This window comes from Saimiri boliviensis, chromosome 13 (assembly GCF_048565385.1).
Source record: "Saimiri boliviensis isolate mSaiBol1 chromosome 13, mSaiBol1.pri, whole genome shotgun sequence".
Taxonomy (NCBI): Eukaryota; Metazoa; Chordata; class Mammalia; order Primates; family Cebidae; genus Saimiri; species Saimiri boliviensis.
In genome coordinates this window covers 106,659,507-106,685,873 of record NC_133461.1, presented here as the reverse complement: position 1 = coordinate 106,685,873, position 26,367 = coordinate 106,659,507, and the positions used below count along the sequence as shown (strand labels likewise).

The 26,367-nt window shown below is 39.9% G+C and overlaps 1 protein-coding gene across 1 annotated transcript; it reads left to right on the top strand.

Moving 5' to 3' along the window:
• The first annotated feature begins 19,320 nt into the window (after positions 1-19,320).
• Positions 19,321-21,262, top strand: DEFB134 (defensin beta 134). The gene is made up of 2 exons (XM_039461200.2): positions 19,321-19,378; positions 21,120-21,262. Exons 1-2 carry the CDS (start codon positions 19,321-19,323, stop codon positions 21,260-21,262), a joined length of 201 nt encoding a protein of 66 aa, XP_039317134.1.
• Positions 21,263-26,367: the final 5,105 nt, after the last annotated feature.

Below are 26,367 nucleotides of genomic sequence, written 5' to 3'. Positions count from 1 at the left end.
GTGGGAGCAAACTTTAAGCCCTTTGAACTCTAGAATTGATGGATACATTTTGCAGACTTCTGTTTAACATAATTTCTTATTGTTCATTGACTGGAAATAAATGTTGTCCTAATCCCACATGTACTGACTGACTCCTGGAGCGTTTCTTCTTCTTGATGCACATTCAAGCCTCTTAAGAACTATAAGAATCAATAATAGAGGAATCCCATACCCTACAGGTGTTTATTAAAAAAGTAAGCGTCTAAGAAAAAAATAAAGATAATAATGTTAAATATGTAAAACAATGAGAATATGCAGTCGCAGTAGGCAGTGTTTGATTATTTGAAGTGGAAAGTCAGCCTTCTTCCTCATCTGGTTCTGAACAAATATCATTTTCATTACTAATAGAGACCTACTTAGATAACATGGGTCAACGTCTGCTAATGATGCCACCTTGCTAACATTGCACCTGAGAATTAGGCACATGACCATTCTAGTCATTCCAGCACGTGAAGCTGGTCTCCCCTCTACTGCCCTCTGCCCCTAGAGAAATAGAAAAGAAGATCTGCGTTCTGCAAGTAGGCTCACTAGGAGGAGCTGTAGAGCTGAAGAGTTGCTAAGTCAGCATGCCTGGTTCGTTCTTTCCAAACTCTCAGATAACTCCATTTTCAGGCCAAGAAAATTAAAGGGCAGGAAGGATACCAGGAGTACGACATGGCATGAGTGCCACAAAGATGGAAAAAATCTAGAATGAGACCAAATTACCCCACAAACAAAATTCAAGAGTTGGTGTTTTTTTAACCACAAAGCTTATAGTCAATCAATCAGGGGAGCGGGAGGGTGGGTTATCTCCCTATGCAGAGGACACATCAGGAGTCTATTAAAATAACTCTAATTGCATCTTCGTGGATCTGTTTCTTCAGTGATGGTCTTTGCTTTTTCTGTATCTCCTCAGAATCACGCATGAACAGCATGTTACTCTGAGATCAGATTCTAAGCTAATCTCAGAATAACACACTAATACAATTTTTACCAGGTACACTGTACTCATAGCTGAAAATTCATATCTTCTTTGTCATTGTAAGTTATGTGCCGCTACATTATTCAGTATAGCACATTAGAGATTCTCTGATAATTAATGACAGTAAGGGATTTTTAAAGTCATAAATACCCTCCTATATCAAAATGCTAAAAAGGAAAAATTTCCGACATTTGAATATAAACAAAAACTTTCCTTTTAAAATGTCTAGGCATAAATCGAAGTTCAAAGATTGAATGTCTTCAATCTCTATGTTAAAGCCCAAGGCATTAGAATCCAAATGAAGGAAGGTAAACAATGAATATTTGGTTATAAATTATTTATTGAAAATCTGGCACCTTCTTGGAGTGCTATGTGCAATAAAATGCAATAATTTCTAGGTCAGATTTAACTATCTAATGGTAAATCGCCTCCTTTCTTCTACTGTGACAACTTATATTTGACAGCTATCTGATCTTCTTGGTGTTCTTTTAAGGAAAGGTATTTATCAAAGCACTTTCTCTTTTTTTACTGAAGCCCTCTGCAATCTAAGCCATCTTTCAATGCTCATCTGGTACCTACTGGCCCACTCCCAGAATGCAGTGAACCTTCCTGTGACCCTTCTTTAATATCCCTGATCGCCAGCCCGTGGATTACACGATGTTCTTGGGCTTCCTGGGAAGCATTCCAAACCTGTCTCCTGGCTCCAGATCTATTAGGTTGGTGCAAACCTATATCAGGCTGGCAAACAAAGTTCATAGACTATATCAAGCAGAGAAAATTCTGCCCTTAGTGTTCCATAAAGGATTTCACTTATTTGTTCTCATAAAGTCTTTTGCTTTGTAATGTAAACTGTATTTCCAAAGCTTTTCCGCATGATCAAGAAGGAAAGACTTCTCAGATAGGTGAGAAAAAGCAGTAAATTCTGGATTCTTGATCAGAGATGCCAGTGATCCTCAGCCATTCTAGTTTCAGTAAATGGAATAGTCAGCAATAGCAATAACCAGCACAACGACCCTAAGATCCCCCTTTGTGTTTCTAGGGTGCCTGCAGAGGCTTGTGCCCAGGCACTGAGGTTTAGGGAAAAACATCCCCAGAGCTTTCATGCCCCTCATTGGCCCTCCTTAGGCTTAGATTTGCGAAGTTTGCCTCTTCCAAGGCCCCCCATCCCTGATTCAACTTAACATGTCATGTTCAAAGTCTCTAAAGGCAGGGAATGCCTGCTTAAATAAAGTAACCACATGTTCCATTCACTGAAACTCTGAAGTATTATAGAAGTAGCACCCTGAAGAAGCCATGGCAGAAAGAGAACTTCCTTTTTGATACTGAGAAAAGTTCCTTCACCCGTAGTGAGACCATCTAGAAAGCCACGAAGATCAAGTAAGACCAGGAATGTGCATGTACTTTGCAGTTTCTGAGGTTGATATTCTGGCCGGACGTGGTGACTCACACCTGTAATCCCAGCACTTTGGGAGGCGTAAGCAACAAATCACTTGAGGCCAGGAGTTCAAGACTGGCCTGGCCAACATGGCAAGACCCTATCTCTAGTAAAGACACAAAAATTCGCCAGGCATGGAGGTGTGCACCTGTGGTCCTAGCTCCTTGGGAGGCTGAGGCAGGAGAATTGCTTGAACCCACGAGCTGGATGTTGCATTGAGCCAAGTTCACACCACTGCACTCCAGCCTGGGCAACAGAGTGAGACCCTGTCTCTAAATAAATAAATAAAGTTTGCTCATACCCTCTTTATGCATTCCCTAGGCCACCCAAAGTATTCTGGCGTTTATGTTCATTTCCTTAGTGTCTGAGTGGTAATTTGTGCGTCTCTGTCAGAAATGTGCTCGTGTTGCATTGCCATTGCTTTGTGTTATTTGCTTTCCCACGTGTATTACGGGTTCTCTAAGGCCCACTCATCTTTCTTTTATTCCTCTCGTATTACATATAACTGAGGTGTAAAGAATTTGTTTTAACTTAGATTTCAATGTAACAATGAGTTGATCTCATTCAGTTGATTGGACAGAAAGATAATCAAATGACATCTTTTCTATATCTTACTAGTCTGTTTACCATTTCAAATCTAATGCCACTGGTTAAGGATGCGAATACACAGTGCCAGAAATGTTAATAAATAGGCATGCTGTTGTATCATGTGCTGCTTTTTATCAGAAAAAATCAAATGAATGCTTTTCCTGTATAACTGCTTCCTTCCCTTTTACAATTCCTCCAGAATGCACGAGACAATGCTGAGATTTCAACAGAGTCTCCTTCCTGCCTTTGCCATGGGTGTGCTTTCTGCTACCTTTGTCCGCACCCTGTTGAGATTTGATAAATGTACTTTGAAATGACTGATAGTCATGATGATTGCATGCTGTCTCCTGATATAAAATCTCATTGAAGCACAGAAGTGTTCTTGCTCCTGAAAGGTTCAATAATCATTCAGCAACTCGTCTCTTAAGAGGACTAAACGTGCACAGACGTCCTCTGCACCTCAGCTACTGATTCTCTCTAACCTGCTTTACCTATTCGACCATGAGGGTCTTGCTTTTTATCTTTGGAGTCCTTGCCTTGTTGTTCACAGTTTCTGCAGGTAAGACAGAAACTTTTTATTCCAAAGTTCTAAAATTACAAGTAAAGAAAATGGAAGGTATTTCAAGAGTCTGAAAATAAATTAGACATGGGCAGATCTTACTGTACCATGAAGGCTGCTCAGAGGATTGAAGAGTCGATACCAAAGACATCAACAAGGTGGTTCATTGCAGTGATTTAACCTATTATAAATTCACTTGAGGCCGGTCACTGTGGCTCATGTCTGTAATCCCAGCATTTTGGGAGTTTTGAGGTGGGTGAATCACTTGAGCTCAGGAGTTCTAGACCAGTCCCTGGGGGGCAACAGGGCGAAACCCCATCTCTACAAAAACGTACAAAAAGTAGCCCAGTGTAGTGGCACGTGCTTGTGATTCTGGCTACTCAGGAAGCTCAGGCAGGAGGATCGCTTGAAGCTGGGAAGTCAAGGCTGCGTGGAGTTTACGTTGTGCCACTGCACCCACCTGGGCAGCAGAGTAAAACCCTGTCTTGAAATATGATGATAATAAATAAAAAATAAAGTTACTTGAGAGTTGTGTTTGATCAAAAGATGGTGAGAGGGTGCACACAGAATACAGGAAATTTAAAGAACTGCGAGAATGAAAAGCAAATGATGACTGGAAGAAGGGCTGGAGGTGAAGAGGTGGGTGTCCCACCATAATCCTTGATTCACAGGACACTTTGACCGCTGACCCAGGCAGGGACCTACTCTCCGTGTTCCTCTAAAGTTGAATAAAATGCTTGCCAACTACAAAGTGCTAGTAAGATGAAAAATAAATAAATAAAAATAAAATTGAATAAAACTCGTGGTATCATTTAATGTATGTGGAAATTACTTTTTGTATGGTCAGACTTAAGAGTTCAGCTTAATTTTTAACCACATAATTAGCCAATTATGTAGTTATATTTATTAAATAAGCAGTATGACTTTTCCAAATTAATTTAAAAATTCATCAGTACTCCATAATAAAAACGTATTAAACTGTGGTTTATGCCTGAGATTTAGATTAGTAGTTGACTGATTTATAATTTCTAAAGCACATTTTAATACTTCACAATTCAAGATTTCCTCATTTATATAACACTTCACTATTGGAGATTCCTTTATTTATGTAATTATGAATAATTATAATTTTCCTCCATGAATGTTAGTGGGTTTATAATATGTTTATTGAGATATAATTTACTATAAAATTTATTCCTTTAAAGTGTTCCATTCAGTGGCTGTCAGTGTATTCTTAAAATGGTGCACCCATCACCATTATCTAATTCCACACATTTTTGTAACCCCAAAAAGAAATCTCTCCTCCTCCCAGTCTCTAACAACCACTAGTCTGATTTTTGTCTCTACCTAGATTCCTATTCTGAACATTTACTATAAACAGAATCATAAATATGTGATCCTTCATGTCCGTCTTCTTTCATTTAGCCCAATGTTTTCAAGACACATCCATGTTGTGGCATATATTTGTACTTCATTCCTTCATTCAGCAGTCATCAGTATATCCCATTTTAAGAATCTGCTGATACTCGCTGGACGGAATACTACAAAGGAATAAATTTTATGATAAATTATTTCTCGGTAAAAATATAAAAACCACCAACATTCATGGAGGAAAAGCTTAATTATGTATAATTATATAAATTAGGGAATCTTGAAATAAATATTAAAATGTGCTCTGAGGTAATATGTGCTTCAGAAAAGATAAATAAGTCAATTAATAATCTAAATCTCAGGTACAAACCACAGCTTAATATGTTTTTATTATGATGTACTGGTGGATTTTTAAATTATTTTGGGAAAGTTACACTGATTATTGCTATTGGTAAAAACATTTTTATTGTAGGGATTCTTTAGATTTTGCTCATCTCTTTACCAGTTGATATCATGTAGATTGTTCCACTTTGGGGCTATGATTCATGACGCTGCTATAAACATTAATGTTCAAGTTTTTGTGTAGATACAAGTTTAATTCTGTTGGGTATATACCTGAGAGTAGGATTGTCATGTTATATAGTAACTATGTTTAATTGTTGGGAAATTGCCAAACTTTTCCACAGCTACCTGCTTAATTTTACATCCCCACCATGCACAAAGGTTCCAGTCCTCCACCTCCTTGCTAGTACTTGCTATTTTCTGTTTTATTGTGGTTATCTTAGTTCATGTGAAGTGATATTCCATTGCAGTTTTTAATTTGCATTTTCCCAGTGACCAATGATGCTGAGTATATGCTGACCATTTGTGTATTTTCTTTAGAGAATTGTCTACTCAAATGCTTTGCTCTTTTTAAATGGGATTATTTGTCTTTTTATTGTCGAGTTTTGAATTATTCACATACTGTAGATACTAAACTTTTATGAGATACAGTTTTGCAAATATCTTTCACTCTGGGGATTTTTTTATTAATGTTGAATAAGTTTTCCGGATGAAGTCAAAAGCAACGCAGACTCGGTAGGCTAAAATAGTAAAGAAAATTTATTATAATACATAGCAAGAGGTCCCAAGGTCAGATAGCTCTGAAATTGGTTAAATCAGCAAACCACCAACATCAAGTGTTGTAGAGGTCTTTCAAGTCTTCGGTTAAATTTATTTCTAGGTAATTTTTTGTAGCTAATGTAAATGGGATTGCTTTCTTGATTTCTTTTTAGCTAGCTTGTTATTAGTATATGCAGATGCTACTGATTTTTCATGTTGATTTTGTATCCTACAACTTTACTGAGTTTGTTTACAGCTCTAAGAGTTTTTGGCGGCATCTTTAAGTCTTTCTATATTTAAACTCATGTCGTTGACAAAGAGGGATAATCTGACTTTCTCTATTCCAGTTTGGCCGTCATTATTTCTTTCTCTTGCCTGATTGCTCTGGCGAGGCCTTCCAATACTACATTGAATAGGAATGGTGAAAGTGTGCATCCTTGTCTTGTTCCAGTTCTTAGCAGTAAGGCTTTCAAATTTTCAGTATAATATTATCATGGGTTTGTTATATATGACCTTTATTATGTTGATATAGGGCTTTTTTTTTTTTTTTGAGATGGAGTCTCACTGTTACGCAGGCTGGAGTGCAGCAGTGCAGTGTCGGCTCACTGCAACCTCTGCCTCCTGGGTAGCTGAGACTACAGGCGTGCACCACGGTGCCCCACTAATTTTTGTATTTTTTAAATTATATTTATTTTAAAAATTTATTTTTCTTTAGAGATGGGGTTTTACCGTATTGGTCAGGCTGGTCTCGAACTCCTGACCTCAGGTGATCCATCTGCCTCCGCCTCCCAAAGTGCTAGGATTACAGGCATGAGCCACCGCACCCAGCCTACTTTTTATATTTTTAATAGAAACAGGGTTTTACCATGTTGGCCAGGCTGGTCTCGAACTCCTGACCTTGTGATCCGCCCACCTAGGCCTCCCAAGTGCTAGGATTACAGACGTAAGCCACTGTGCCCAGCCTAGGTATGTTCTTTTTATGCGTACTTTATTGAGAGTTTTTAACACGAAGCAATGTTGAATTTTATCAAATCTTTTTTCTGCAGCTTTTGAGATGATCATACGGTTTTTGTCCTTTATGCTGATGATGTGTTGAATCATATTTATTAATCTGCATATGTTGAACTACTCTCGTACCCCTGAGATAATCACAATTGATCTTGGTGTATTATGTTTTCAATATGCTACTGGCTATCGTTTGCTAGTATTTTGTTAGGAATTTTTGCAACTATGTTAATCAGGAATATTGGTCGGTACTTTTGTTTTTTGTGTTCCCTTGTCTGGTTGGTCATCTTTGTTCTCATTGAATAAGTTAGGAAAAATTCCCGTCTCTTCAAATTTTTGAAATAGTTGAAAAAAATGGTGTTAGTTCTTTAAAAGTTTAGTAAAATTAGGCAGTAAAACCACCTGTTCCTGGGCTTTTCTTGGCTAAGAAGCTTTTTATTGCTGATTCAGTCTTGTTACTCATTACTGGGATGTTCAGGTTTTCTATTTTTTCCTGATTTAATCTAGGTAGTTTATATGTGTACAGGAATTTATCCATTTCTTCTAGTTTTTCCAATGTGTCAGCATATAGTTGTTCATAGCAGGCTCTAATGATCCGTCTTGTTTCTTTTATATCAGTTGCAATGTTTCCTTTTTTATTTCTGATGTTATTTATTTGACATTCTCTCTTTTGTTCTTGGTTAGTGTAGCAAGTGGCTTTTATCAAGTTTATCTCTTTTAAAAACCAACTTTTTGTTTCATAGATTCCTTGCATTTTTAAACCTCTTATTCACTTCATTCTGCTCTGATTTTTATTATTTCTTTCCTTTGACTAAATTTGGATTTCACTTTTTCTTGTTTTTCTAGTTCTTAGAGTACATAGTAGGTTATTTGTAATCTAAAATTTTCTCTTAGCACTGTTTCCGTTGTATTCCAAAGGTTTGGGCATGCTGTGTTTTCATTTGCATTTGTTTCAAGAAATTTGGTTATTTTCTTCTTAGTTTTTCAATTGACTCATGGTTGTTCAGAAGCATGTTGTTTAATTTCCATGTATTTGTACAGTTTCCAAAGTTCTTCTTTTTATCTATTTCTAATTCTATTCCATTTTCGTCTAGAATATACTTGATATAATGTTGATTTTTCAAAATTTATTGAAACTTGTTTTGTGCCCAAACATATGGTCTATCCTGGAGAATATTCTATGTGATGCTGAGAAGAATGTGTCTTCCACAGCTATTGATGAAATGTTCTGTAAATGTTTGTTAGGTCAGTTTGGTCTATGGTACAGGTTAAGTCTGATGTTTATTTGTTAGCTTTCTACCTAGATGATCTGTTCAATACAGAAAGTGGGGTGTTGAAACCCTCAGTTATTACTGTGTTGAGGTCTACCTCTCTCTTTAGTGCTAATGACGTTTTTAAGATATCTAAGGATTCCACTATTGGGTGTGTGTGTGTGTGTGTGTGTGTATGTATATATATATATATATATATATATATATATATATATATATTTCAAATTGTTATACCCTCTTGCTGAATTGGCCCTTTTATCATTATATGATGGCATTCTTTGTCTCTTTTTGTTTTTTCACTTAAAGTCAGTTTTGTCCAATTTAGATGATTGGGTCATTCTTGCATTGCTATAGGGTTATCATAACAAAGTACCACCGAATGGGTACCTTAAATAACAAAAATTTATTTTCTCACAGTTCTGGAAGTTGTAAGTCTACGATCTAGATGTCAGCATGTTTGGTCTCTCCTGAGGCCTGTCTTGGCTTGCAGCTGATTGCCCTCTTGCCGTGCCCTCTGATGGCATTTTCTCTGTGCACATGCGTTCCTGGTGTCTCTTCCTCTTCTAATAAGGGTATCAATCATATTATAGGAGGGCGCTACCCTAGGAGTCTCATTTTAACTTTATCACTCCTTTAAAAAATCTTATCTTCAAATATGGTTACTTTGTGAGATACTAAGGATTGGGACTTCAACATACAAATTTCGGAGGAACACTAGTTAGCCCATAACAGTGAGTTCGTCAGTAGACTGATACGATCAAGAATCAATGAGCTTAAAGAAGTTTAAATAGCAACTTCCAAAACTTCAAAGCAAAGAAAAAAGAATGAAAAAGAGCAGAATACTTAATAAATTTAGGCCAATTATATTAGAAACAAAATATGTGTAATGAAGTATCAGGAGGAGGAGAAAAAAAGGAACAGAAGAAATGTTTAAAGAAATTATAGGGCCGGGCGCGGTGGCTGAAGCCTGTAATCCCAGCACTTTGGGACGCCGAGGCGGGTGGATCACAAGGTCGAGAGATCGAGACCAACCTGGTCGACATGGTGAAACCCCGTCTCTACTAAAAAAAATACAAAAAATTAGCTGGGCATGGTGGCACGTGCCTGTAATCCCAGCTACTCAGGAGGCTGAGGCAGGAGAATTGCCTGAACCCGGGAGGCGGAGGTTGCGGTGAGCCGAGATCGTGCCATTGCACTCCAGCCTGGGTAACAAGAGCGAAACTCCATCTCAAAAAAAAAAAAAAAAAAAAAAGAAATTATAACTGAGATTTCCCCAGAATTGAAGATAAACAAAATCCACATATCTAAGAAGCTGAGAGAATACCCAAACAAGATAAATACAAAAAATTTAAACATAGGCATATTATATTGAAACTTTAGAAAATCAAAGACAAAAATAAAATCTTAAAAGAAGCCAGAAGAGGAAAAAATGTTTATAAACAACCAAGGATAAGAATTACATCTGACTTCTCTTAAACCACAGAAGCAAAAAGAGAGGGAAGTGAAATATTTAAAATACTAAACAACAACAACGACAACGAAACACTATCTTAAAACTCTCTAGCAAATCGTCCTTTTTTTTTCTGAGACAGAGTCTCACTTTGTCACCCAAGCTGGAGTACAGTGGCAGTGACCTCAGGTCACTGCAGCCTCTTCCTCCTGGGTTCAAGCAATCTTGTGCCTCAGCCAGCCACCACCACGCCTGGCTAATTTTTATATTTTTAGTAGACACAGGGTTTCACCATGTTGGCCAGACTGGTCTCAAACTCCTGACCTCAGGTGATCCACCCACCTCGGCCTCCGTAAGTGCCAGGACTATAGGTTCAAGCCACCACACGCAGCCTACCCTTTAAATTAAAGTAAAACTGCATTATTTTCTTAGGTAAACAAAAACAGAGTTTGTCACCAGTTTGTCACCACTACCTTACAATAAAATTAAAAAGAATTTCTTCACTCATACTCAATGGTGAAGAGCTGAAAGGGTTTCTTCTAAGATCAGGAGCAAGGCAAAAGCACCCCTTCTTCCCTCTTTTATTTAACATGGTACTAGAAGTTCTAGCAAGGACAGTTGGGCAAGAGAATGGAATAAATAGCATCCAAACTGGGAAAGGGGGGGAAATGTGTAAAATTGTCTGTTTCCAAACTGCATCATCTTTTTTGTAGAAAATCCTAAACTTCACCCCCTTCACTAAAATTGTTAAAACTAATAACAAATTCAGTAAAGTTGCAGGATATAAAATCAACATACAAGTATCAGTTGCATTTCTACAGCTCTAACAACAAGCGACTGCAAAGGAAGTAAGGAAAATCCGATTCATAACAGCAACAAAAAATGAGCTACTTAAGAATCAACTTAACTAAGAAGATGAAAGACTGGTACGCTAAAAACCGCAAGCGTTCACAAAAGAAATTAAAGAGGACACAAATCAGTAGAAAGGCACCCTATGTTCATCAATTGGAAGGCTTAATATTATTAAAATGTCCATACTAGTCAAAGAAATTTATAGATTATATACAATCCTTATCAAAATCCTAATGGCACTCTTGACATAAATAGAGAAAAACAATCTTAAAATTCATATGAAACCGTAAACGACCCCAACAATCTTAAAAGTCATTTGAAACCCCAAAGGACCCCAAATAGCCAAAACAATGAACGAGGAAAACAAAGCTAGGGGCATCACGTTTTCTAATTTCAAAATGTATTGTTAATATAGAGTAATCAAAACTGTATGCTACCAGCAGAAAGAGAGAAATACAGGCCAGTGGAATGAGTAGAATAGAGAGCCCAGAAATAAACCCACACATTTGCAGTCAACTGGCCTTCAACAAACATGTGAAGAATACGTAACCGGGAAAAGATGGTTTCTTCAATACATGGTACTGGGAAAACCGAATATTCAGATGCAAAAGAATAAAACTGGGCCTGCACCTTACACCACACACAAAAAGCAACTTGAAGTGAACTACAGATTTAAACATATCACCCGAGACTGTAAAACTCATGGAAGAAAACATAAGGGGAAACGTTCACCATGTTGGTCATGGCAATTGCTTTAACTTACAAATTATAACAAAAGGATTTGGGAAGGACTGGTAGGTTTAAAGGAAATATCAAACATGTTAATGCAGAAAATCTTACCCATAGTGTCTAAGGATAAAAACTTAGGTCATAGGCTGGGCGCGGTGGCTCAAGCCTGTAATTCCTGCACTTTGGAAGGCCCAGGTGGATGGATCACGAGGTCAAGAGATCGAGACTATCCTGGTCAACATGGTGAAACCCCGTCTCTACTAAAAATACAAAAAATTAGCTGGGCGTGGTGGCACGTGCCTGTAATCCCAGCTACTCGGGAGGCTGAGGCAGGAGAATTGCCTGAGCCCAGGAGGCGGAGGTTGCGGTGAGCCGAGATCGCGCCATTGCACTCCAGCCTGGGTAACGAGCGAAACTCCGTCTCAAAAAAAAAAAAAAAAAAAAAAAACTTAGGTCATAAAACTGTTTTTAAAGTAAGAAAATTATTACTGTAAAAGTTAGTTCGGTGGTTTCTCTTGCAGCAAAGAGTGAAACTCTGGAAGGAAGTGCCCACGGAACAAAAAGAGAAAGGAAGGACTGGTTCCGAAGTGAGTGACTGCGGGTTACAGGCTCCTGCGGGTATCTCAGGAACTTCTTCCGTAAAGGAAGCCTGGCCTTGAGCCTGAATGCACTTGGAAGCCGGAACTAAGACGCAACTCCTGACCCCTTCTCACTCTCAATTAAGGATTTTTTTTTTTTCATTTCACCAAGAACAGAGAAGGAACCAAATATACCTTTTTCATTTTTCCACCGCCATCTCTCTGCACTTAGTTTTATCTTTATCCATAATCTGTCTTCTCTTCACTCCTATTCAAGGCCAGCCCCTCCACTTACGCTAGATTCCAACCCCAATAATGTTTTTAAGAATTTAACTCCAGAAAGTAAACATTATTTCCTGCATTATGAATCTCTACCCACCCCCATGCTGGATAATTCATTTTAGGCAGAAACATGTGATCATAGTTATCATTTAAAATTCTGTCCACTTCCAGCTACTACCTCATTTATCTACTCTCTTAATAGGAGAAATCATCATTTGTCTTCACTCAGCATGTCTACTTTTTCTCTTGCATTCTTTTGTTGTTGTTTTTGTTTTTCTGGGAAAGTTCTTTAATGTATTTAATTTATTATAAAACATTTCAGACATTTTAAAATAACAAGTATTGAATTAGGGATGGAAAAAGAAAAAAATATATAACAAGTAATATTGTGTCATATCATTTGTCAGCTCTTTTTAAAGCCAGAAGCTCCAATTTTGATACTCCATGTGTTGGAAAATATTATAATTGCAGACCGCAGTGCAATGCTGATGAATATACAGTGAGATACTGTGCTGAATACGACGTCTGCTGCAGAGTGAAGAAAAGAAGATTTGTGGGATAAACGAAGTGGTGACAATTCTAACTGCAACTTCCTCAGACTCCAGGAGGAAAAAAAACTAAAAATGTGAATAATGAACATGATGGATAAAAAATAATGTATTATAAATTGCATGTTCAGATGGTCAGGTGAAAATAAATATAAATTTTATAAATGCTTACGCTCTGTTTTCATTTGCGCGTGTTAACATTCACTTCCTTAGTTTACATCCACAACCACGTTGCTTTTCACCCATAGTCCCGTTTCCCAGCCCCACCACTGATTAACTGTTCGAGTTTGGGCAAGTTATTGATTCTCTATCTATCTCGGTTTCCTTATTTATAAAATGGGATAGCAATAAGTAGCTACATTGTGGTATCGTTAGGATTGTATGGGTTAGTATATGTGAAGTTCTTAAAGAGCACTTGATCCTATTATAGACATTACATAAATGATAGCTATAATTTCATAGAACTCAAGAATTTGATCCATCCTATTTCTGTTGGGGTTTTATTGAATTATTCTTTGTGGCCTAAGATAGAGTTCATATTTGTTCAAATTTTATGTGGTTTTGAAAATAAGATATATTTTTCAGGTTATGAGATATGTAATTTTATGTAAGCACAATCTATGAATACAACATTATTCTATTCTAGTAATCTAGGATTTGAACACTAGTAGTGAGAACTAAAAAGAAAAAAGAGATGCAAGGTGAATTTCAGAATTAGTATTGGCAGGATTTATTGGCCATATGATATGCTGAGAAGGCATGAACGATAATTGAAATTTCAAAGCTAATAAAAAGATGGATGCCAATATAACTCACAAAACTAGAGAGGCCAGAAGAGAAAGCAGGTTGGGAATGTGGGGAGAGTCAATAAAGAAATGTTTTGGCATAATAGGGTTTTAGTCATGTAAAGGATATGTCAGTTTACTAGGAATATTTACTAAAGTCTAATTTTTGGTTGGGCACGGTGGCTCATGCCTGTAATTCCAGCACTTGGGGAGGCCCAGGTGGGCAGATCACAAGGTCAAGAGATCAAGACCATCCTGGTCTACATGGTGAAACCCATCTGTACTAAAATAAAAAATTAGCTGGATATGGTGGTGCATACCTATAGTCCTAGCTGCTCGGGAGGCTGAGGCAAGAGAATCACTTGAACCCAGAAGGTGGAGGTTGCAGTGAGCCGAGATCACGCTACTGCACTCCAGCCTGGCAAGAGAGCAAGACTCCATCTCAAAAAAAAAAAAAGTATAATTTTCCTTTTCTATAAATTAACTGAATCCCTGCGAGGAACCTCATTTTGCCTGGTCACAGACACTTAAACTTAGTCAGTTCATAGTTGATCATATCTTCCCCAAGTTATTTTTAAATTCCAAAAGAGGTAAGCAGTGATGAGGTATCTGGGGGAACCTTTATTATGTTAACATGACCAAAACACCTTCATTCTCATCTGATCTTCTGTCACTAATCTAGATACAACTGCTGAGTTGTGTCTCATTCTTATTTTCAATACAATTGTATCCTCTTTGGGCGACGCCCGTTCTCTGGTACATTGGTTGTTTCTGCTACTCAAGCAGAAACTAGGTCACCAGGTGGGAATATTCCTTGCTTCACCACTTGTATTCTGGTCTGAATCATATAATAACTCTATTACTGCCCTCCTCCCATGCTGGGAAAACCCGTGTAAGGAAAGAAGACCTAAGGCCGGGCGCGGTGGCTCAAGCCTGTAATCCCAGCACTTTGGGAGGCCGAGGCGGGTGGATCACAAGGTCGAGAGATCGAGACCATCCTGGTCAACATGGTGAAACCCCGTCTCTACTAAAAATACAAAAAATTAGCTGGGCATGGTGGCACGTGCCTGTAATCCCAGCTACTCAGGAGGCTGAGGCAGGAGAATTGCCTGAACCCAGGAGGCGGAGGCTGCGGTGAGCCGAGATCGCGCCATTGCACTCCAGCCTGGGTAACAAGAGTGAAACTCCGTCTCAAAAAAAAAAAAAAAAAATAGAAACAAAAGAGGACCTAATAGAAAGCAACTCCTCCCCTGGTTAAGTTTGCAGGCAAAATTGAAGACCCAGCCCACACCTCGATTGCAGTCCTGTGGGGGACTTTGAGGCTGGAGGTACCCACTTAAGCCATGCCAAGATTCCTCATGCAAACAAACTGAAATAATACATGTTTATTACTTTAAGTTGCTGAATCTGGGGGCTGATTTGTTACCCAGCAATAGACAGCTGATGCAAGGAGACAAGAATGATTCATAGGGAAGCTCTAATAGCAAGATGATTTTGGTTAGAAGTATTTGCTGATTTAAAAAGGCAACTGAAAAGCTAAATTGTCCTTTTACAGGAGGGTGGAGGTAGAGGGGCAAACAGAACCCTGCACAAATATGTACAAAGGTGAATCACACTGGAGCCTTACCTTGTAAGAGCTCGATTTCTATTATAAGAAACGTATATAAATAAGCAATCTGCCGAAGAATGTGATAATTGTATAGATGAAGCACAAATTGTGTCCTTTATCATGGAACGCACTTTTCGTTTTCTGCACACTAGGTCCTTCTAAAAGCCAGGATCCTTCGGTTTTCTTTTTCCTGACTAAGGGAGGCTTCGGCATAAAGGTAACGTACAAGATCAATGGCTGGCGATTCCTTCAGTATGAGACTTGGCGTTCCGGTTGGTACTCACTCATGGGCATACGCAGCAGGTGAGTTCCAATGTCCTGTAAACTGTGTTCACACTTTGTCCTCCTTAAGTTATAAGTAAGTCACAATAAGGGTCACACAATAGCATTTCTCTTGTAGTACTGCAGAAAGCCCAGTCCCACCTCACCTCAAATTCTTTCTAAAAAGTTTTGCATCATGTCTCAGATGAGTCCCAGTATGTGGCATCCTCCATTTTTCTTGTCTCTTTTTTTTTCTCCCTGCAAGTGGTCATGCCCTGTTGGTAGTGGAAGCGCTGGCGTTACCTCTCACTGTTGCTGTAGAAGCTGGCACCACGCATTGCTGATGCCTTGGCACTTGGCATCCCAAGATGTCTGTTAGAGAAAAGCCTTTTTCAGTATCACTTCCTTACCATCAGCTCTAGCTCCTCAGTTCCTGCCATCTACAAATTCTGCCTGGCTGGCCCAGATTAGAGTCAAACTAGAATTTTTGCTTTATTTCAGAACCTCTATCCCAGAAGACAATAGAGAATAGGGTTAATAAAGTTGGGTTCTAGAATCTCTGTAAGACTTCTCAGCCCCAGATGTATTATTTCAGAATTACTCAAATCTCTGTTTCAACATCTTGAAAATGTGAATGGTGACAATGTCCAGTTAAGAGAGCATTTGTGAGATTAAGAGAGGCAATATTAAAAAAAATACTTAGTACAGTCCTTGATGCCAAAAGGTACTCCAAATACCAGTTGTTAGGAATATATTTGCAGTAGTTTTCCACCCATCCACAGTTCCAATTAGTTACAGTCAACCATAGTCCAAAATATTAAATTAAAAATTCTAGAAATAATTCAATTCCTAAGTTTTAAATTGCATACTCTTCTGAGTATGTACACAAAATCTGCACCACACAGCTCCACACACCCAGAATGTGAATCATCCCTTCATCCAATGTATTCACACTGTAAACACTACCTGAGCATTAGTCATGGAAATCACCTGCTTCTGAGATCCAGCCATTGACATCATCATGGCTCAGTGGCCCAGGATCACCCAAAACAGATGATCCTCCTTCCGACGTATGGTCAGAAGGTTAGTAGTATCCTAATGCTGTGGCCCAATGCCTGTGTGGCTCTCCTCACTTCATCTCATCACATAGGCATTTTATCATCTTACTTCAGCACAAGAAGAGTGGGTACAGCACAATGAGATATTTTGGGGCAGACAAGAGTTCATATTCACATAACTTTTACAGTATTGTTATTATAGCATATTGTTATAAGTATTCCATTTTATTATTGTTATTAAAATCTTACTGTGCCAAATTTATATGTTAAACTATATCATAGGTCTCCATGTGTAGAAAAAAAGCACAGTATATATAGAGTTCAGTACTATCCACTGTTTCAGGCATCTACTGGGGGCCTTGGAACGTAGCCCCATGAATAAGGGAGAACTACTATATACTGTAAAGTTAAAGTATACACCTAACATCCAGAGTTCATTTATTTATCCAACAAATATACCTTTGGCACTGACAGCCTGCTAGATTCTGAGCCCACTACTGGTGTACAATGATAAATAAGACAGTCACGGAATCTGTCCTCGGATCTTACAGTCTAATCCTAGAGACACAAACAATCGATATAGTTACAATTGTGACAAGTGTTATGAGAAAAAGTAATGGGTGCTCTGAACATGTGTAATGGGAAAGAGGACCGGCTCTTCACAGGGGATACAGCAGCTGCTTCCTTTTACATCCCCTACTGTTGTCTAGAATACACTTCTGTTTGTTAGGATTACCATTTGGAAAGGCTGCATATTGAATCTGTAAGACTGAGGGTCAGACAGGGACATTTCAATTGCAGCTGAGAATATGGCAGTTGCAGAACACCCACAGATCAGGAAGATGAGAGGAGCATGATGGCCTTGGAGAAATAGCAAACCCAGGAGGTAGAAGAAAGAGCTGTCTAGTCCCAGCATGGAGCATCCTGTACTTCTCCATTTTCTAATCCCGGAGCACCACGTGACCCTAGGGGCTTCTGTGGACAGAAGGAAAAAGCTGGTATGCTGGTAAACCACAGACTTGTTTTCCAGTGATGCACAGATCTCCTCTCTTTATCTCCAAAGCCTAACTGAACCAGACACTGAGCCAGGATCCCACCGTGTTTATTAAGTCTTCTTTTTGAATCGAACCCTTTTTCATTATGTGATGCCTTTCTTTATCCTTTTTGATCGTTTTTGCTTTAAAGTCCTGTTTTGTCTGAAATAGGAATAGCAACCACTCTTCTCTTTGTTTTCCATTTGCTTGCTACATCTTTCTCCATCCCTTTACTTTGAGTCTGTGAATATCAATGCATGTGAGATGGGTCTCTTGATGACAGCATACATCTATGACCCAGCCTTTCTGCTCCTGAATATTTGCAAAAGAGAAATGAAAACATATATCCACACCACGACCTGTATACGAATGTCTGTAGCAGCTTTTTTTTTTTTTTTTTTTTTTTTTTTTTGAGACGGAGTTTCGCCCTTGTTACCCAGGCTGGAGTGCAATGGCGCGATCTCGGCTCACCGCAACCTCCGCCTCCTGGGCTCAGGCAATTCTCCTGCCTCAGCCTCCTGAGTAGCTGGGATTATAGGCACGTGCCACCATGCCCAGCTAATTTTTTGCACTTTTTTAGTAGAGACGGGGTTTCACCATGTTGACCAGGATGGTCTTGATCTCTCGACCTCGTGATCCACCCGCCTCGGCCTCCCAAAGTGCTGGGATTACAGGCTTGAGCCAGTCTGTAGCAGCTTTATTTACAATAACAAAAACTGGAAATAATCCAACGTCCATCAATAGGTGACTGAATAAACACATAGCTGTATATCCATGGAGCGGTATTTAGCAATGAAAAGGAATGAACAATTAATTCGTATTATAGCAAGGATTAGTGTCAAATAATTATGCCAAGTAAAACAAACCCAACAAGAAAGAGTATAGAATATATTTAAATATATGATTCTATTCACATGAAATTCCAAGAAAATGCAAAGTAATCTATAGTGTCAGCAAAAAAGTTGTTGCCTGGAGACAGAGAGGTGAAAGGGAATCAGGATGGGAGTATTACGAAAGGCATGAAAAACAGGGAGAATGGATATGTTTATGAGTTTGAATGTGATGATGGTTTCACAAAAGTGTAGATACGGCAAAACTTATCCAATGGTACACTTTAGTATTTGAAGTTTATTGAAGGTCATTTACACCTCAATAAAAATGTTTTTTAAAATAGTGACAATTATTTTAAATGACCTTGATGAAATATTGTGCAACACTTAAAAGCAGTATTTATGAAGTTTATATTGACACTCATATATAGTATGTATCAGGTTACAAAACCAGGATATCTAATTATAAGAATATTGTTTATAACTATGTAAAACAAAATATTAAACAACAAACTGAGCATAGATGAAACTTTCTTAAGAAACACACTGTTTGTCTCTGAGAGATGAAGTTAAAGTGTAACTTGTCCGTCTTTGTCAAGTTCAATATTTTACCAATTTTCTAAAATTAGATTTAAATTTTTGTCGTAACAAAAGCTTATGAAATTTTAATTTTATTCATTTTAAAAAAGTAAGAGCATGTAGTTCTCAGGCCTCCATGAGTACTTCTGGAAAACCCAGATGGGAGCACAGTGTCTTTGTCAATAGGAAAAGCTGACAAACAGGAAAGGGCTGTCCATTTTTGTCCTCAGATGAGCACTGCGAACACAGCTGCCTCGGGGGTGTTCAGTGTAGCGCATCTACCTGAAGCAGGCCATAACCCAGACCTGAGAGTGTGTGTTCAACTTCTTTCTCTCTATTCTCTGACAGCCAGTATCAGACCCTGCCATTAGCCTCCTCAACCGAAGCTCCCAGCCATGAAGCCTCTCCTCATTGTGTTTCTCTTTCTTTTCCTTTGGGATCCAGTGCTGGCAGGTAAAACTGGCAGATTTCGGGGGGGCAGGGGTGCTTCATATAGAAGACCAATTCCACTAAACAACCCTATAAACATACTCCACCACGGACCCTTTGATTTTCAAAGTAGAAAACGGCATCAGCCAGTTTTGATGTCAGCAAGACCTGGGCTTGAACCTGGCTCTCCAACTTGTTAACTGCATAACTTTGGACAAAGGTCTGGGCTTCTCTGAGCCTTAGTGTCCCTTTTTCTTTTTTTTTCTTTTCTTTTTTGGCTGAACTGATGAGCATCAATGAGCCTTAGTTACTTCGTTTGAAAAATGGAAATGAAGAGCCTTGCAAGGATTAAATCACATCATGTATGGAATATGTCTGTATATAATATGAAAAGTACCTGGCTCGTGAGAGCTGTCGTTGTATTTTCATCAGTAATGCCCATCCTGTTTTGTTACTGTTATTTTGTCTCTAATTCAAGAATGCATCTAAGTATAATAGTCAAAACCAGCAAATAGTGGCCACACAATTTGTTAATTTTCCAATACACTATGTATTTCTTACAGTTAACTAACTATTTGTGACTCCACTGGTTGTTGCTGGGACCAAATCCACTGTGGTTTATGACAATGGATTTGTGGGCTCCAGACAAAGAACCCCATCTAGTGTACAACATTCCCTTCAATTCCCTTTGCATTCTGCTAACTTGTCATTTCCATAGAAACTTCTTGTCTTATTTTATAGACCATTATATTTCATCTTCTCAAAAGTGCTACAGACTGTCCTCTTGGGCTTCTGTCTGGCCAACTAAGTAACACTGATCCCTTCTTGTTCCTGTAGGATAATTATCCTCCAGGGCGTTATGACTCAGTCAGGGTATGTGTTTGCTCAAAATTTCTACAGATTCCTTGAGCTTCATCCAACGAGACTTCTCAGATCTTCAGAATTGGTTTCACCCTCCTCCAAACGACAAGACTATTCCATGTTGCAAACACGTCATTGCACTTGTCATGATTTTTCCTCTCTCAGACATATTTTGTATTTCTTCTCTTTTTGTCTAGACTGAAAACTCACTGAGATTAAGGTCTATGTCATAGGCAGATCTAGACCCCAACAGTCCTTGATGCACATGATTTATAAAGATTGGTTTGTGAATAATAATGAGTAGTTATTTAAATAATAAATAATGAGTGAATGACTATGTGCATAGCTAGCTTGATTGTTTGGATCATATTCACTGACGAGTTCAGGGCATCTTCCAAGTTATTAGTTGTTTGAGTCAGCTTGGGCTGCCATAACAAAATTCCACAGACTGTGTGGCTTAGACAAAATTTACTTTCTCATAGTTCTGGAAGTTGGGAAATGCAAGATCAAGGTGCTAGCTGATTCCATTTCTGATAACAGCTTGCTTCCAAGCTTGTGAATGGCCATCTTTCTGCTGTGACCTTCACTAATAAGACCATAAATCCTATTGGATTAGCCTATCAATCTTATTGGATTAGGATTCCACCATTATGACCTCATTTACCTTATATTACTCTCTGAATGCCCTGTCTCCAAAGACAGTCACATCGGGGGTTAGGGTTTCAGCATGTGAATTTTGGGTTGACACAATTCAGCCATACCACTAATTAATTTTTTCAGTTACAGAATCAATTATTATGACCAAATCTCCCTGAAACCCAGGTGGATAAAAACTGAAAAACTAGTAATTTTATGATCCAAAAAGGCCTGTAGTGAATTATCTTTCTATTCATTTTCCTTCCAGGTCTAAATCCATTATCATCAGAAATGCACAAGAAATGCTACAAAAACGGCATCTGCAGACTTGAGTGCTATAGCAGTGAAATGATCGTTGCCTACTGTAAGTTTCAGCTGGAGTGCTGTGTCACGGGAAATCCTCCACCCTGACATGAGAAACCAGTGAATTGCCACAATCCCGAAGGCTCTTGATTCTGCCATCTTTCACAAAACCAGGGAATGTAGATCAAACTGTGACACCATGATGTGTCCACAACTGTCGAGAAATGCTAAATGTATGATTGCTTTGAAATTCTGAGCGCACAATAGGATATATTGTTTGCCTAGAAGAACAATGGCAAGGAAAACTATCATTCACCTCTTAAAACGATTCTTTAATCACAGGCCCTCTGACCCGCCCTGCCCCGTGGCTCCCTCATGGAGAATACTTTTTAGTTTGTCTGTGATCACTGGTAAGTGGGCACCAGCTGCCTACCTGGTATATTTTTATGTTATGAGAAAATACCGAACATCTGTTTGTTGATAATGATCAGCTGTTCAAAGAGAATAAATGCGTGGGTCAGAGTCTGCTCGAAGCCCTCAACCGGAATGCTGTTAGCCCCTGAGGCTCTCAGCTCAGTAGGCCATTGACCCTTGGGATAGACCCACTTTGCTCTTCTCTCTGGGTATCTGCTTCTTAATTCCTTTGGCACCACCTGCGTGGGTGTCTCTACAGACGAGCTAGGCTCAGTACACAACTACTGGTTTTTAGCATTTTTATAAGCCAGCAGACTCATAGTCTTAAATTTAAAGACCTGAGCTGTAGCCTTCTTTAAAGGAGCTAGGTTTTTCACTTTTTCCTAAATGTTTTTTAAAATAGTGACAATTATTTTAAATGACCTTGATGAAATATTGTGCAACACTTAAAAACAGTATTTATAAAGTTTATATTGACACTCATATATAGTATGTATCAGGTTACAAAACCAGGATATCTAATTATAAGAATATTGTTTATAACTATGTAAAACAAAACATTAAACAATGTAGAAGCTATTTTCTCATTTCAAAGGGATGTCCAGTGTGCTCATCAGCACCTGTTTCTTCCTCAAATCATACAGAGGATATTCTTATGATTTAGAGCAGCTTCAAGAGAAACATCTTTTGACACCTAAGTCCTGTCTTACCTTCTCTTCAGCTTCCCATTTCCCATTTCTGTGAACCCCCCATCTGTAGAGACGCAGATTTGCCATGGCCTCTGACAACTGTGTACATCTCGCATGTAATTCACAGAGGCAGGGCTTAACTACAGGCTGGCCCAAGTCTGGACTGAATCTGGCCCCGAAGCTTCCTTTGAAACAGAAGAGAGGACATCTTGTGATGGGCTGGCACAAGGTAATTTCTCATCCACCTCCCTAGTTTCGGCTGAACAGTGGAATTTCCCACCTGAGCCCCTAGGGTTAAGCTACCGGCTGCAGGACTGCTGGCCTGTGATTTAGCGTTGGTTCCTTAGCAGCAGAGTGATGCCTCCTCTGCTGCCCGTCATCTGACCCCTCTGGATGGGTGTCATCCTGTGGCTTAAGGAGCTAACACCATGCTGAGCTTGCTTTGCTATATGTGTAACTAATAAACTGTCTAAATCCATTTGAACGCATGGTTTTCTTTACCAATCAACTTTATGAAGGTGTAACAGGAAAGCTTAGCAACTTTTGTCATGGTGCTGCCGGCCCTACGGTCTACTGCGTGGCTGGTGACTTCTTACCTGATTTTTCAACAACATTCGCCCTTATGGATGCACGAATGTGTGAGTTTTGTATCTGCTGCTCAGGATAAAAAGTGGGTGGCAAAGGAGGGTAGATTCCGGTGGTGGGGCAACTTTCATGGCCTTCAGTAAATGGCTCAGACTCTCTAGCAATGTGGGGCTGAGACCGTGGGGTTCTTGCTGCAAATAGCCAGTTGCTGATCTGGTACAGGGATAAGAATACAGAGTCTTAGTTTTGGGGCTGAGACGACAGTGCTGCCCACCCAGCCACACGTGGCTGCTGGGAAGGGATGAAAATTGAACAGCGGGTGAAAAAGCATGAGGGTTTGTAAGGAGTTCTGTGCTCCCAGCAAATGTCCAGCCTTTGAGCAAATTCAGTATTGGTGTCTTTGGAGAGGAAGATACTAAAAACCCAGTAGAACGTGACCTCTCGGAGGCCCAGACTCCCTGTGTAGACCGTAGAGAAGGTTAGTTAAAATTGAATGGGATCACAGATGGCCTGGAATTATAACCATGGTTACTAAGCGTGCAGAATAAATAATGCATCCAGACATGGCCAGGGAAACTGTCAGACCCTGAGGGAGGGAGAGGGGACCCTACCTGAAGGGCACTGAATCTTCTGGAACTTTGACCTCGTAACATCCTGGACAGTCTTAGGCTTACGTTTCATCTCACTCTTCCTAGTTGGGTTCAAGTTCTCTACACGTACAAATAAAGACAAACCTGAAAACAATCCAGCCCGCTGACAATCTGAAAAATCGGGTGCCGTCATACTTTACAAACTAATTAGAAAGCTGATCCCCAAAGCCAGGGAAAGAGTCTGTGTTCTCTATGCTAGAAAGTTCTCTCTGGAATCTGGTTAAGTCCTGCACGGACAGAATTTTCCACTGCCACAAAGCATCAAAACAAGGTTATCACATCAGGTCTAGGCAACCTCTGCGCCTCAGACCCTGCTGAAATTCTTCGTACTAGCCAATATTAAACCTGCTTATCCCACCTCAGTGCTCCTTCCCAAGGAAATCTGCCAATCCTGCACTGCCTTCATCTTACTGTTGACAAGCCACATACCCTGTCAGGAAATGAACTCTGTAACAACCCGGGGAGCTGCAACCTTTTTGTTCTTTTGAGAGAAAGTGTGTATGTTGCGTGCACACCCTCCAGCTTTGCTGAAGGAATCTGAACAGATAGATAGTCACTAATTTTCGTTGGTGTCTGTACATTGACACTTTCCAAAGAAACCCAATTTCTTTTGAAAGAAATCCAAAGCTTTTTTTAAAAATAATTTAAGTATTTACCAAATCTATCTGTATGGAACAAAATGAGGGAGGGGTTTGTCGCCATGCAGAGCAAACTCGCTTCAAAATTCTTTCTGAATGTCACTCCCTGAAATCACTCATTCAGTAGTGAAAACTGCATTGTCTAAGACCAACATCTAGAATTTATCTGGGATGTCTAGAATTTGTAATAGCGATGCTGAGAAGCTTCAGAGGGTAAGAGCAAACTCTGTCTTTAAGGAAACTCATTTTTACTTAGAGCTAATTTTTGACATTTTTCCAGTTTTATTGAGGTATGATTGACAAATAAAAATTGTATATTCAAGGTGCAGGGACGTGGCTAGATATACATAGGCATCGTATAATGATTACCACAATCAAGTTAATTAACACATTTCTTACCACCCACAGTTACTATTTGTAGGAAAAAGGACACCTAAAAATTATTTTCTTAACAAATTTCAAGAAAACAATACAGTATGTTTCTCTTGTTTGTTTTTAAATTGCTTTTTTCTCCTTAAGGATGAGACTTTCATTCTTATAGTTGATTATAGCCTAATTTAGTTCCTGGTGCTTTAGGGGGTGAAGACCCTTGGTTGTAGAGTCTTGGTATGATGGTTTTCTCATGTGCTAGTTGTAGTAGCAATGTGCTCAGTGTGTGAGCAAGTTTACTGTGTTCTGTGGGGTTGGAATGGTAGGGGTCTGTTAAAGCTTATCTCATTCCCCCACAGTGTGTACTTTTTTTTTTTTTTGAGACGGAGTTTTGCTCTTGTTACCCAGGCTGGAGTGCAATGGCGTGATCTCGGCTCACCGCAACCTCCGCCTCCCGGGTTCAGGCAATTCTCCTGCCTCAGCCTCCTGAGTAGCTGGGATTACAGGCACGCGCCACCACGCCCAGCTATTTTTTTTTTGTATTCTTAGTAGAGACGGGGTTTCACCATGTTGACCAGGATGGTCTCGATCTCTTGACCTCGTGATCCACCCGCCTCGGCCTCCCAAAGTGCTGGGATTACAGGCTTGAGCCACCGCGCCCGGCCAGTGTGTACTTTTTATTTATTTATTTTCCCCCAGTATTTTATTCACTAATTCATGGTTCAGGCTTAACCAGTTGTGCCTAAAGCAGAGGGGTGAAGGATGTCCCGGGCTTGACAGAGGAGGCTGGAGGAGCTCTCGGTGAGTTGCACTGAGGTCTTAACAGGGGAAGCGTTGGAGCCATCTCAGCCCTCCTGCCAGATCAGCAGGAAGGTTACCCACCTCTTAGGCATGCTCCTGTCCCTGTGTTCCTAGTGTTCAGGAACTGGCTGACAGGCACCTCTTTCCATCTGCAGGAATGTTGACGTTCCAGATAGAGAGGAAATGTGGCTCTGCCTCCCGTGCAACTTTGAACCTAGAGGGTGGCTCCTTTTCTGGGCATGCAGTCACCCTCGTGTGTTCCAGGAAGTTTGTCTATATTTGCACCCACACTAAGCTCCCACGGGAGAAGCCCCAACTGTGCCTATGGTGGTGGACAATGTGGGAACGACTTCCTTTTCCCCAAGACCCTTTACACACACCAGAGTTGCCTGACTGTTCGGATAGAGCTGAAGACCTTCCCTCCCGAGCCCAACATTACAGCCTTGCCTCTACTGAAGGAAGCTTTCCATCTGGTGCTCAAGGCCTGCCATCTGGAATATTTTGTCCCACGGGGCGTTCCCCTGATGTGGTGCACTCCTTCTTCTGCTACAAGTGGGAGTCCCTGGGAGCCAGATTACTGTGAATGTTGTTGCTCCTCTGGGTCTAGCTGCCCAGAAAAGTTGCCACACTCTAGGCTGGTGCTGGGAAACGTCTGCAAAGGACCCAGTTTTGTGACCTGTGCTCGAGTTTCCCAGCAGTGGGTAGCAGGGCCAGCTCTAATGCGAGTGGCAGGGTTGTGACATCGATTCTGTGAAATTCCTTGGTCATTGATAGCCTAAGGGTGTTGGCTTTCTTGAATGCGGGTTACAGTAGTAAAAAACTGGTCTTGCGGACGGACTCAGGACCTCCTGCTTAGCCAGAGTGGTGCAGGCAGTGGTGACAGCTGGGATCCACAGCGGTTTTCTCTTTCCTGGGTGCAGCACTAATCTCGCGGGCGATACTGTCACGGACGGTGTCGGTTGGCCTCCAGCCAGGAGGTGGCGCTTGCAAAACAGCAGCAGCCGCGGTAGCCGCAGTGGGAGTTTTGCTTGCTTGACGTTACCCAGAGGGGGATACGCTGGTTTCTC